Source organism: Lynx canadensis, chromosome B2 (genome assembly GCF_007474595.2).
Source record: "Lynx canadensis isolate LIC74 chromosome B2, mLynCan4.pri.v2, whole genome shotgun sequence".
Classification (NCBI taxonomy): domain Eukaryota; kingdom Metazoa; phylum Chordata; class Mammalia; order Carnivora; family Felidae; genus Lynx; species Lynx canadensis.
The window spans coordinates 117611482-117624587 of NC_044307.1; the positions used below are offsets into that span (position 1 = coordinate 117611482).

Sequence of the window (13106 nt, forward strand, 5' to 3'; positions counted from 1 at the left end):
ACTGTTCAGGCTTTTCATACATCTCAAGTTCAACAAATCCTCATTGTCTCTCCCTACCAGACTCATAACACTCCCTTCTCACTTCCCCCAATCTCTTCATCCTAAACCAGTACTTCCCATTCTGGGGTGCAATGGAAAACATCATGATCTTCTCCCAGGAGTCTTTTAACACCTCCCTCAGTCCTCTCCATCCAATAGAATCATCAAGTCCTCTGGACCCCAATGCTGGAACGGCAATACAACTCATGGTCACTTATTTTCATTCTGAGTCTCATCCTTTCTGGCCTGGTCTAGTCTGTGGTATCCTAACTGGGCTTCCAGCTTAAATACCACAGCCTCCTTTAACAATTACCCTATCAACAGCCTCTTCCTCTAGACTCCCGCTAAATTTTAATCTATCATTAGCTGCACCCATTTCTGTCTCCCTCCAATCACAGTCCATTTGCTGAGAATACATTCCCCATCACCAGCCCATATTAATGGTATTCGCAAATCTAAATCTAGTGTTCTGTGGAAATGTATCAGATGATTGATTTTTACATCACCAAAATATAAACCACAGTTTGTGGTTTGCAGCACTCAGCAAGCACTAAAATGTTTGGAAAGGAGGAAACAAGGAACAAACAGATAGCCATGTTTTTTTCCTGAACCTTTAAAAAAATTTTTTTTAATGTTTATTTTTAAGAGAGACAGAGCACAAGTGGGGGAAGGGCAAAGAGAGAGGGAGAGAGGGAGGCAGGGAGGGAGGGAGAGGGGGAGAGAAAGAGAGAAAGGAGAGAGAGAGGAGAGAAAGAGAGAGAGAGAGAGAGAGAGAGAGAGACATAGACACAGAATCTGAAACAGGCTCCAGGTTCTGTCAGCACAGAGCCCAACACGGGCCTTGAACTCAGGAACGGCGAGATCATGACCTAGGCCAAAGTCAGACACTTAACCGACTGAGCCACCCAGGTGCCCCATTTTGTGAACCTTCAAAGTATTCTTTATAACAACATTTTCTAAGGAACTCACAGTATGTTGTAAGGCATTATTTAATAATGCCTCAATAATTTCTTAATAAAGAATTATCCCTTCCCCATTTTTAACATGAAGACAAGCTTAAGGATGAACAAGTCATGTCCTAGAATGTTTCCAGATTCGTGGACAAAATGTGATATATAATCTCTCAACAGTTAATTCTTCTTGTCCTCAGAATTTTCTCTTGCCTAATACAACTCGGTGATATAAACAACCAAAGCTAAGATGCCTCAGGAGTTCTCACATTGAAATGAAGAGTTTTAAAGGCACACACACACAATGATCAAATCACTTCCTTTTTGTAACAAGACTACGGTCAGGTGAAAGAAAGAAAAATTTAACTGATCTACTATTCAGAACTGGGCCACTCTCTTTGACTTCCTGTCCAAGGTAACTACCTTCTTCACTTTGGCCCTGGCTGGAGGGGAATGTGACTTAAGGCAGAGAGCACACGAAGGCCACCATTTTGTAAAGATCATAGGAGATACAACAAGAGAAGAACTGAGCTGCTCAGGTGCAAGGAAGGGTGAACATCAAAAAAGGAGCAAAGACAGTGAAGAGTGGACTGTTTTCTCTGAAGCTTACCTGAGTTCCTTTGGTTGAGAAATCAAGGCTGGAAATCTCAAGATAAAAAGCTTACTTTTGACAAAATCAGTGCATATTGGTTTTAGTTGGAAATACCATAGAAGCAGCTTTCCTGGCAACCAATCTGTTTCCCTTACACAGTATGCAACTATGTGTGAAAATAGCTCATGAAGCCCTTCAAAGAAATCTTCAGGAGTTTAAGAAATAACTATATGGAGTGACGGGGATTCTAATGTTTCATATGAAACCCTTTCTACCAGAGTCAAGTTACCCCACGTAGTACTTAGGTTAGAAGTGAAAAAGAAGCTGGATGCCAAGTCCAAGTTCTAAGATGTGAGGCCAACTGAAACGGAAGGAAAATTACTATTGCTGTACTTGTTAAATGTAAGATTTGAGAAATCAAAAAACTCGAAAAAAAACAAGACAATGGAGTGGGACCTTCATCAGCCGGAGCAGCTAACACCAACTGAAGAGGCTTAGGATTATCCTTTGAGCAAACAATGCTTCAGGCAGGAAAAGGAACTGGGTCGGAGTTTGTTTTCTCCCTGGACCTCCTGGTCTGAGTTGCAGAAGAGAATTCCATCACTTACTATAAATGAAACAAATCGTATTTAAAATGGAGTTGACTTTGAAGTAGAGAAAACTTGGAATGGAAGGAGTTCTGTGCCCTTTACAGTGCCACAGATCCCCTAAGGAAGAGTTACAGTCAGTGATTTCCAGGTAGTAAAGTAATATGGCATTGAAACCAACAACCCTGAATGAGATAGAGAGAATACTGTATCTGATAATAGTGCTCAGAATACTAATAACAGTCAAGTTTATTGAATATTATCAGGCAGATACACTGCTGAGTCCTTTTATAAATTGATTCTAGTAGGCTGCCAAGAAGCATCCCTGATATTCTCGTTATACAAAGTAGAAAATGAGGCCTAAGTGGTTTGTCTTAGGTCACATTAGGTAAGCCGGGTAGTCGGGCTCCAGCACCCATCTCACCTCTTAATATATTACATAATTGCATAAATTCCAAAAACTACTTAGCCCAGTATTCAAGGCTAAGGCTCTCTGTACTCCTCCTCCTTCTGCTAGCTGAAACCTCATTTATTTGTTCCCTTGCATAGCAGAATTTGTAGGAGTCACCGAATACTCACACTTGGATTTTTCTCTCTCTCTCTCTTAACCTGGCAATAATCTGTCTTCCATCCCTGTCACTTTACCTAAACGGCTCACTTTATCTAAAAGTCAGCAATGACCTCCACATAGTAAACCCAGGGGTCAATTCCTGGCCTTGAGCTCATGTGAGCTATAAGTAGGATCGGACATGACAGTTACTCTCTTCTCTTTGATTGCCTTTCTTCACTTGACTTCTGGCACCTCACAATGTCATTATCCCAAAAGTCACTTCTCTTCAATCTCTTTTGCTGGTTCCTTCTCTTCATCCTAACCTCTAACATCAGGCATCTCCAAAGCTCATCTCTTGGTGATTTTCTGTACCAGATCCACATTTACTCCTTTGGTGATCTCATGCCAGCTCATGGTTAAAGTTAAAAGTCACGTATGTGCCACTGATCACAGCCCAGACCGCTCTCCCAAATATCTGCACAGATAGCTGCCTATTTGATATTGTCACACGGATGTCCAATAGGCACTTGAAATCAACACACTCACAGTGGAGCTCCTGAATTCCTAACTACTCAGAATACCTGATTTACCTTCACCTTTCCAATTTCTGGTGTTGGAAGATTCATACTTCCAATTAGTCAAGTCAAAAGTCAAGTCTTCTTATTTTCTTAATGTTTATTTATTGAGAGAGAGAGAGAGAGAGAGAGAGAGAGCGCGCGCGCGCGCTAGAGATTGAGATTAAGCATGAGAGGCGGAGGGACAGAGACAGAGGGAGATACAGAACTTGAAGCAGGCTCCAGGCTCTGAGCTGTCAGCACAGAGCCTGATGCGGGGCTCAAACTCCCAGACTGCGAGATCATGATCTGAGCCAAAGTCAGACACTTACCTGACTGAGCCACCCAGGCGCCCTGTGATTAGTCTTAACAAAAAATGCATTCTCTTTCTCTCATACCAGAAACGCTATAGGCTTGAACTTGAAAACTATATCCAGAATCTGACCACGTCTTGTCACTCCACAGTTACCGCTCACACCAACAGTGCACTGTTTCTCTCTCTCAAAGATGTCTTAAACAATGAATTATAGTTGTCCTAGTACAAGGCCATGATCTCATTCCCCATCCCTGTCCCAGTGTTGGATTCCATCTATTAGTTTTACCTGTTTCACTCCACTCCAGCCCTGCTGGTACCCTTGCTAACCTTTGGTAAACCAGGTGCACCACTGCTCTGGGGACTTTGTTCTAATTATTCCCTCTGTCCAAAATGCTCTTCTCCCAGATACATACATGGCAAGTTTCTGACTTCCTTCAAGCTTTTGTTCAGTTATTAGATGTTCAATGAAAGCCTATTTACTACTACAGTGAACCTATCACTTCACCCTTCATCCCACTTACCCTGTTCATCTCTTTTCTGGGTCCGCTGCACTTAAATCCTTTCAAAATATTAGAAAATTATACTTATTTTTATTTAATTTATTATTTTGTCCACTGATGTATCTCAAGGGTAGAACATGCCAGGCACATATGTAGATGCCCAGTACATATTTATTGAATGAAAAAACAAACCACATATATGCTAAAGACAGAAATCATTAGGCCTCCTTAGACTTCCTTTTTATTTTCCTGGTTCACGGTCTTTCCTCTTGTCCTGATCCTTCTGCTTGAAGCAGACATTGTCAAAAGGTCTCACCTTGGTTCAGAAAACCCCACTTCCCCTCACCTCTCTCCCTCCCTACTCAACAGGTTAAGAATAAAACAGACTAGTAAGTGGAACACAGAAACTCTGAAATTAATTATTATTTACAATTTTCCAAAATCAGTGATTAAAGTGAAAGATCCATGGTGTTCTCACCCAATTGCCTTGTAAATGCCTGGCACTGAGTCTTAACCACTTACCTATAACTCAGGTTCACTTTTAAAACTGCCCATTGTTTAGATGCAAAGGAATCCCTGACCAATACTGCCACCTACTGATCAAGAAGGAGAGAAATCAGTACAAGGAGGCAGAAAATGAAATCCAGTTTAACAAAAATTAGGAAAAGATGATAATGAAAACTTTCATGAAGTCAGTAAAATAAACTGGTTTTCCCAAAGAGCGATAGCAAGGAGTCTACATTGAATTCTATAGAGCAATGAGCAAAGACTGTGTACTTGTAAAAAAAAAAAAATGACAATGATCCACTTCAGAAAACAGGAAACCTCTTTGAAATATTAACAGGGCAACAAGTCTATAAACACCAGATCTTCAACTTTTCCACCGCAACTAAGAATTAAGATGTTTGAGATTCATAAAAAATATATTTGCTGTTTTTATTGTCCCTCACATACAAACAAAAACTAATGTACCACAAGACTTAAAGTTCACTAGGGGGGAAAAAAAACACTATAGAAAAAATACCTGGGTTAATTCCAGGGCATTTATATTTGAGGCTCTATACTAAGTTTCTCATCTTTAGAAGTATAGACAGACATCTTTCTTGGTCAATATCTTAAAGGATGTTGTTCAATATCAATGAACATGTACCATGAGTTCCAAGGACTCGAAATGAAATGGCATCTTCGTATATACTTACCAAGATCTGGTATTCTTTTCCTTACCAAAAGCCTCTTGTGTCTCCCTCCCCGCCCCCACATACTACCAGGGGAATAGTAAATGTGGTAAAAAGGTAGATGACATAGGCTTTAAGCAGCCATTTACCTAATCACTATATTCACTCTTTTTTTTTTTTTTTGAAGTTGTGCACTCCCTAAAATGTCTTAAACATTTATTTGAGTTTATATCATCAATTTCTTTCAATAACTTAAACTCTATTAATAAGACATTTTGAGAAATTAATATATACTGTCAAAATCAGAAACAGAATAAATATAACATGGTTTTAAAAAATCCCAAAGAACACAAGTTTGCTCAAGGAAAAAAGGCAGGAAACCATTTTAGATCTTCCACACGTCTTCCCACTTAAAAAATGACGCAGGAGAAAGAGGAGCGTAAAAGAAATGGCTTTTAGCAAAAATAAAAATATAAACAACAATACAGCACATTCATAAACATACAGGATTAAAATAATGCCAAGAGAAGATAATTTAGAAAAATGCATTTAATTATAAAAATCTTTTAAATAAAAAAGCAATGGCACAAATCACCACAGTGTTATTGAAGTGATCAGATCCACAGGCTTATGTTCTTATAACAACATGCTAAAAATTTATGACTGTTCTCATTAACAGCATTTTCCCTCCTAATTGGAGTGACATCAAGAGCTTCTGAGAATGTGTAATTGTCCCTAAAATACTACTAAAAGTATCATAAACACAGTCTGTGCAACACTCATTTACATCACCTTTTATTTACTACACTCTAAACTCATAAAATATTGAACATCTCTCACTTCGTTCCTCTTATTTACAGTTCAGAGGCTCATCTACTGTCACAATATGGTTTGTGCACTAAAATCCCTGGGAATAGTACTTTCCACAGCATTTTTAATAAATTTACTCTGATTATCTAAAGTGAGTACACAAACAAGAGCTTGTTCTTATGACTGTGTCATACTCAGAAAAAATAATTCTTCCTGCAGCCTTATTTATGAGTTAGAAAAATCCCTCTTTCAGTAGAATATATTCTCAACCATTACTGGATTATACTATCATGCATATTTATACTAATATGACAATAGGTAAACCCAGCTAGAACTTCATAAATTTCAGTTAGAAGAATACAGCATACATGAGGTGATCTGGCTTTCACTGTTATCCATAATCCAGTTATTCGACATGGATAGATTTTAATCATTCTCAGTATATAAACATTGAATAGTTCAGTAATAATTGGCAGTTTCTGACAGGCTTATTTTCTTGATAGTGGATACGGTTCTGTGCACATACGTCAGATGAACTGAAAACCACGCAAATCACTTCATGTGATACAGCAGGAAGAAGTGGGATGTTATTGTTTGAACAAATGATTCAGAGAGCGGAATATTAACATGGGATAGTGACAGGAATCCTGTTGAAGTCCGTCTCTTTTAAGATGTATTGTCTTCACGACTTGCCAGATATCTGGTATTTGTGATCTTTTTGGTTAAAAAGCAAACCGGAGTTGAGGGAAGGCAGACAAGAGGAGGAGAAAAAAGGAGAAAGAGCACAGATTACTAGGCGTATGATTTTAGGAGAAAACAAGTGAGAGGGAGGACAGGACGGTTTCACATAAAACAAGTGGTCACATCTGGGCACCTTTCACACAGCAGAATGGTCTCCAAGCTAATTAACTCCCCTTCCTCTCACTCCAGAGATACTTGGGTGCCCATCATATTATTAATAATGAACATAATTCCGGCGGCAGCACAAATCTCTAACTTTTTAAGGCTTCAGAGTGTCATTATTCAGTAGTCGGGTACATTTCAACAAAGAGTCCTGCCATTTCTTTTATTTCCACTCTTGACCCAGCAAGTATACCAAGGAAGTCCTCGTGGGTATTTGCAGCTTCAGTCTCCTATGATGGCTTTGACTTTATAACCCACTCTGCGTTGGGGTTGAGCTGATACAGGTCCTTCATGTAAGTGTCCTCATCGAGGCAGCGTTCTCCTAGCAAAGAGACTTTATTGTATCAGTTGAATACGGTACAGAGGCTGGGGTGCGATTTTAAACTTCTTCCTCGTGGTTTAACTCTAAAATCTTAGACTTCAAAATACCACTCATCCTTTCCCATCTCCCATAATATTGTAAGACTTGGCCAAAATATTGAAAAAGTCAACATAGTAGTCTTTTTCTAAAGGAAAGTTTTTCAAATTAATTTAGGAAGTTGAAAATACTTTGTGTGAGGGGCTTTGGTTCACCAAAAGCTTATTCACCGTTATTAAGAGTGGCAATAGTTTGCGATCTACCGAAGAAACAACACTTCATTCTCAATATCGAATAGTAAAAAGCAAGATTAAATATATAAATATTTAAATAATCTTTGCTAATAGAGTTAACAGTTCCAGGCTTCTGACAGAGTTGCTGTTTATTTAAATTTTAAGAGTGAGTCTCCATACTCCCACATTAAATTTTCAATATTGACCAACATTTTTACGTCCCAGAAAAAAATTCCACAAAACTTATCTTAAAATATTTTCAATTATTATTTTGAATTAAACACCATTTCATTTAGTATTTGTTAACAGTGTCACCTGTATCATTTTCAAGGGCTAAAATAAAGAGAAAAAAAAAGGATATTTTACATCTTCATAGAGAGGAGTACAACCCACTGATAACTGAAAAGGAGCATGTAAAATATAAAGCACAGTCAAAATTAATCCACTTATTCTATTTTGATTTCCTAAATTACCAGCGTGTCTGTATTCGTATGTGTATATATCTGCGTATGTGCGTTTGTGCGTGTATTATTTAGTAGGCAATCAACAATGGCAAAAATAACTTGTGCTTTCACTAAAAATACCCAGGACTGAGCCATAACAAAAATGTAATCCTGGCTTTAAACAAGCACAGCTACTTCCTTTATTAAGATGTGATGTAAGCATATAAAAAGGAAAGTGCTGAAAAACTTCATTATCATTCTAGAAGTTGCTACTATTTTAAGGGAATTTGTCCTTGCTGAGGTTCAACATTAGATGGGCATTTGCACAGAGAAGCTCAAATAGAGCCTGTAGAGAAGAGTCAGACCACTGAAAAAATCCACACTATTCATCAGCTATCTACGGTGCACTATATTTAACTTCTAATTTCTTTTTTTCCCCCAAAGATACAAATAAGAAGCATGGGCAATGTCGAATCCGCATATGCGATACAAAGAGAAACAAAATGTGCTTACCAATATTTCCTCCGATTTCATACAAAAAAACTTCCCCTTTCTTAAGAGTCTGGGCAATCCCACTATTAGGGACAAAACAAACTGATTAGTTGTATCATCAAACAGCTTGCAAGTAAATCACTTTAATGTGCTTGGGGAATTCTAGCTTGTGTGGAAAATTCATAACTTAGACACACTGTAATTATCTAACATTTGTATTTTCCCATCTGTTAAGTGTGCCAAGTAGGTAATAAAAATGTCACACCTGTAAATTAAAATAAACAAATGGACTCATACATCTGAAGACAAAATAATAAATCAGCATCTAAATTTGTAAAATTAAAAAGAAAGGGAACATAACACTTTAGCTACCAATACAATTATTAACATGATCAACTACTTTGCATGGGGGCCCAAAAAGTCCTCATCAAACCATAAAAAGAAATGTTTCCATCTTAGTTTTCACACTGCACTTATTCAACCAGTATTTGTCATGTGTTTGCTTTGCTTTGCTGACAACTCCAACACTATGCAAGATGAATGTAAAGAATAGGGCAGGGTTCATAGCCCTCCCTGTGCTGGCCATCCGAGTACAGGACTCACATATACTCCAAGTAGAAGCAAATATTCATTATGAAGGCTTCACAAGTAAGAGATGCATTTACAGACTCATGCTCTTCAAAGAATAAACTCTTCCAGAACATCAGGTTCAAATAATAAAAGTTGGTAAGATTCAGTGGTTTTCAAAACTCTGTCTATGAATTACCGAAGAAGCCTGCTAAAAATTCAGACCTGGAGTTCTAGAAACTCTGGTGTTTGTACGCCTACAACAAGTCCAAGAATCTGCTTTCCAAATGCTCTCTAGCGGGCTGTGGTGCCCGGAAAGGTTTGTGAACCGCTCTTCTAAGGCCCCAAACACACACTCCCTGGAATTGCAGGGAAAAGCAGATCTGACTTTTACTGAAACCATTATGAAAACTACGGTACAGCAGAAGCTGTCCTAACCAACCATCCGATGACTCACCTTGGTTATCCAACTCCAACCACTCTGTTGTCTGTGACATGCTAGACACTTAGGGCTTCATACACGCTCACATTTAAGACCCTAACCGGGAGACAACTCACTTTTTTTCGAAACTGGTATATGCTTGTTTTCAAAATTAAATAATTATTTACAATATGGTATGTAACCCAATACACTAGGAGTCTACTGAAAGAGTCATTATTTCTATGAAGACCAAGCTGAATGTTTTGGGAGACTTGATAAGAAAACGAAAAAACCAAAAACGAAAAACGAAAAACCAAAAACCACCTAGTCAGGCATTGTTCCACTTTAAAGAAACCTCAACTGGATTTCCTGGTAAATCTAAGGTTTTGCATAATGCTAACCAACAAATCCATAATTAAAGAAAAGGCAACAGTCTTTATCAAGACTGGCGAGTAAATGTGAAATTTACTATATATTTACTTTACGTCATTCATGTGTTGTTGTCTTTGGCGGAGAAAGTAGGGGTGGAAAAAGAGGAGGAAGGTAAGGTTCCCAACTGCCCCTACGCTGGTGGAATCCAGGTGGTAGAAGAGGGGAATGTGGTGCAAGAGAAAATACATATAAACCCCTACTGAGAATTTCACTTGTATGACCCAAACAGACCGTGCTGTGTGCTTCACGGCCATTTTCCTAGTTCGTTATCACATCACAGGACTGTAATCTGGGTCCTATTACGGTCTACTTTTACACATGAAAAACTTGAGACTTAAAAGAGATTACAAAACTAGCTTAAAATGAAACAGAAAAGTTGGCGCTCGGATCCAGATCATCTCCCTCCAGTATCCCCAAGCATAAAGAAAGGAGCTGAGGAATGGTTGGGGGTTTGAGGGTGGGCAATGGATAGAGAAGTTTACCAGACTTTCCTCTGAGTGCAGCAGGATGGCGAGAAGGGAGGAGGTAGAAAAATGGACCCCACTTGAGGGGGGGCAACAAATTATTATTTAATAAAAGCATCCCAACCGGAAACTCCAAATAGGCAGAGGACAACTGCCACAAATCCGGTGCCTTCTCTAACAGTATGCCTACCACTACCATGCTATCCTTTAAAGTCATGGTTCAATATATTGTGCAACTTCATAGTCATGTATTGCATCATCTGCAAGCACAGCAACAAAAGTACAGACTAAATCGAACACTTGGATCCTAAAAGTAATTGCTGTATACATTAACTCTATCTAGCCTGAAAGAGCGGCTTCTGTCTGCAGTGTGGCCAGATCTTCAGGTACCCACTCCGGGAGAGGACGGGCAGAGGAAGGGGATTGATTTCATGAAGCAGACGCCCCCTTTAGGGAGCAAAGACATCTGAAAAGTTCCAACTGCTCCATGCCTTCATCCCCTAAAACTCCATCTACTACCAGACTCTGCACCAATGGCCCCAGATCCGTGATGGTTTCTAGATCCTGGTGAGTATGGAGAGTGTCTCAAGGGAAACCTTTGGAGATGAAAACACACCTTCAGAATTCAGCACCATCACCTATGAAATGCATGACCTCACAAAGTCTCGGTTTTCTTATCAGTGAAACAGAAGTAACATTCGTGCTTACTTCACAGTACTGTCGAGAGGGGAGTTTGTGCTGGCTTACCAAAAGCCCAGATATTACCAATAAGCCTCTCTTCTAGTTCATCACCATCTGTTACTGCACAGGCTCATCTCTTCTCCCAATTTATAAGCCCTGAGGGAAGATACTTTAAAATATATCTTTATACCTCTTCCAACATCTAGCAGAGGGCCCTAAACAGAGCCCAGACATATTGAATACTTGTGGTATTGCATTAACACTGGAGAGGTTTTGGCAGAAGACTTCACTGATGCCCTTGAACACTAGAATGCAGAGATGAAATTCTATGGAAGGCTAAAACAGAAAATTCATAAGCTGAGATGCCAGTATCCCGGATTTCCCTGAATTGTAAAAAAAAAAAAAAAAAAAAAAAAAAATTAATTAATTTTCAGTGAGTGGAGATGAGGGGGAAACGGAAAGCCCAATACACTTGTTAAACCTCCAAAAACGTAAAAAAGGGTATTGTAAAATGTTTCAGAGAGTGTATGCTCTAAAATCAGCAGAGGGGGACAATAGCTTTCAAAGGACTCCTCCTACCCCATCAGCCCCAGAACAAAGGAGGCTGGGTCCCTAAAGGGAAGGCGTGCTCTATGTCCTGGAGACTCCAGAGCTCAAGGAACTGGTTATCCTCTCTCAATTCGTTATACCTTGTTTTTTGTTTTGTTTTGTTTTGTTTTCTGTTTTTGAATTTAAGCATTTCTTTTTGTTACAGTTCATAGAAAAGGTTGTATTTTTTTTGTTTTAAACCCACTGTATCCTACTTAGTGATTTTCCTAATGGCCCACACACAGTAATTAACCTCCAGTCAACATATTCTGGAAAGAATATTGAGGGGTCTCACGTGCCAAGGCCACGGCAGGCACAGGCGCGCTCAGATATCCTGCCTGAGACGGCTCCCCTTGCGCATAAACTACCTCAAATGAACTCAAGTCATTCCAACGGTCTCGTTATCAAGTCTGTTCTTTTCTGCTGGGAAGATGAAATTTTGAAGCACTTCACATCACCCATAGTTTTTTTTTTTTTTCTTCTTTTTTTAACAGGAGGGAGAGAAAGAGCGCGCGCGTGCGAGTTATATCGTGGAATGATTAAAACAAAACAGGCCTCTACCTTTCTTGGCTGAGAAACCTGGCAAGGACATCACTGGCTTTTAGTTCTTCAGTTAGCTGTATTGCCATGGAAACTTTCGAAAGATGGGGAGCTTGCACTCGAATCACTCCCTGAGGAATGTCAGCCTGCAAAGCAATAATGACACTGGAACAAAGCTGGCGGCAGCTGGAACATGTAACTCTGTACAATGCATTATATGGGAAGTGTGCTTAACTACTACGCATTTTACTTCACTACATAAAAACCTTAACTACTGTATAATGTAATTTGCTAAATTACATCAAACCTCAAACATCCTCTTAATGGTGATAGGGGAACTTTATAATGCCTATGCAGTAATGCTTAATTATTTTTAAAGATGTAAAGAATGACAGCAATAACCATTACTGCCATATTAAGTGCTGATTTCTGAGTATTATCTACTAGAGAGTGCTTCTTCATGCAGCAATTTATGAAATTGAATCAGAAAGAAGTTACTTTGTGTGCTATTGCAATGCATGCGTTTAAAAAAAAATCTTCCTGTGCATTGACAAAATTTCACAGAAATGTTTGTTCCTGGGATATTTTTTAAAAATGGCACACACGTTCCTATACATTTGGATTGTGTCTGCTCCTCTCTTGGCTAGTAAGCTTCCACTGTGACCACACACTCTGAACTGATGATGACCAATTCTAATTCCTTTGCCTATAGATGTTAAGAACTGTATGTTTAGTGAGATAATGAAAGATTGTGAGGACTGTCATATCAAAGTATCAGCTATGACACCTGACATATTAGGCTTAATTAATTTCTAATGGTTCCACTACAATAAACAATTTATTATTCATAACTATATGCCATGAACAGGCCTGAGAACAAACAGCATGCATAAATTATGTTTAAAGATAAT

General features: G+C 38.9%; 1 protein-coding gene across 4 annotated transcripts in view; it reads right to left on the reverse strand.

Annotated features, from left to right (window-relative positions):
* Positions 1-5794: 5794 nt before the first annotated feature.
* Positions 5795-13106, reverse strand: part of ARHGAP18 (Rho GTPase activating protein 18) — a 124057-nt gene continuing 116745 nt past the window's right edge. For 3 of the 4 annotated variants that reach the window (XM_032593242.1, XM_030316315.1, XM_030316316.2), the window contains 3 exons: positions 12217-12341; positions 8524-8585; positions 5795-7298 (listed from right to left, as the gene is read on the reverse strand). In XM_032593242.1, the coding sequence (XP_032449133.1) occupies positions 7207-7298; positions 8524-8585; positions 12217-12341 (279 nt within the window). In that variant the 3' untranslated portion in view covers positions 5795-7206. The remainder of the gene's footprint in view (positions 7299-8523; positions 8586-12216; positions 12342-13106) is intronic. The other variant, XM_032593241.1, reaches the window with a different exon arrangement.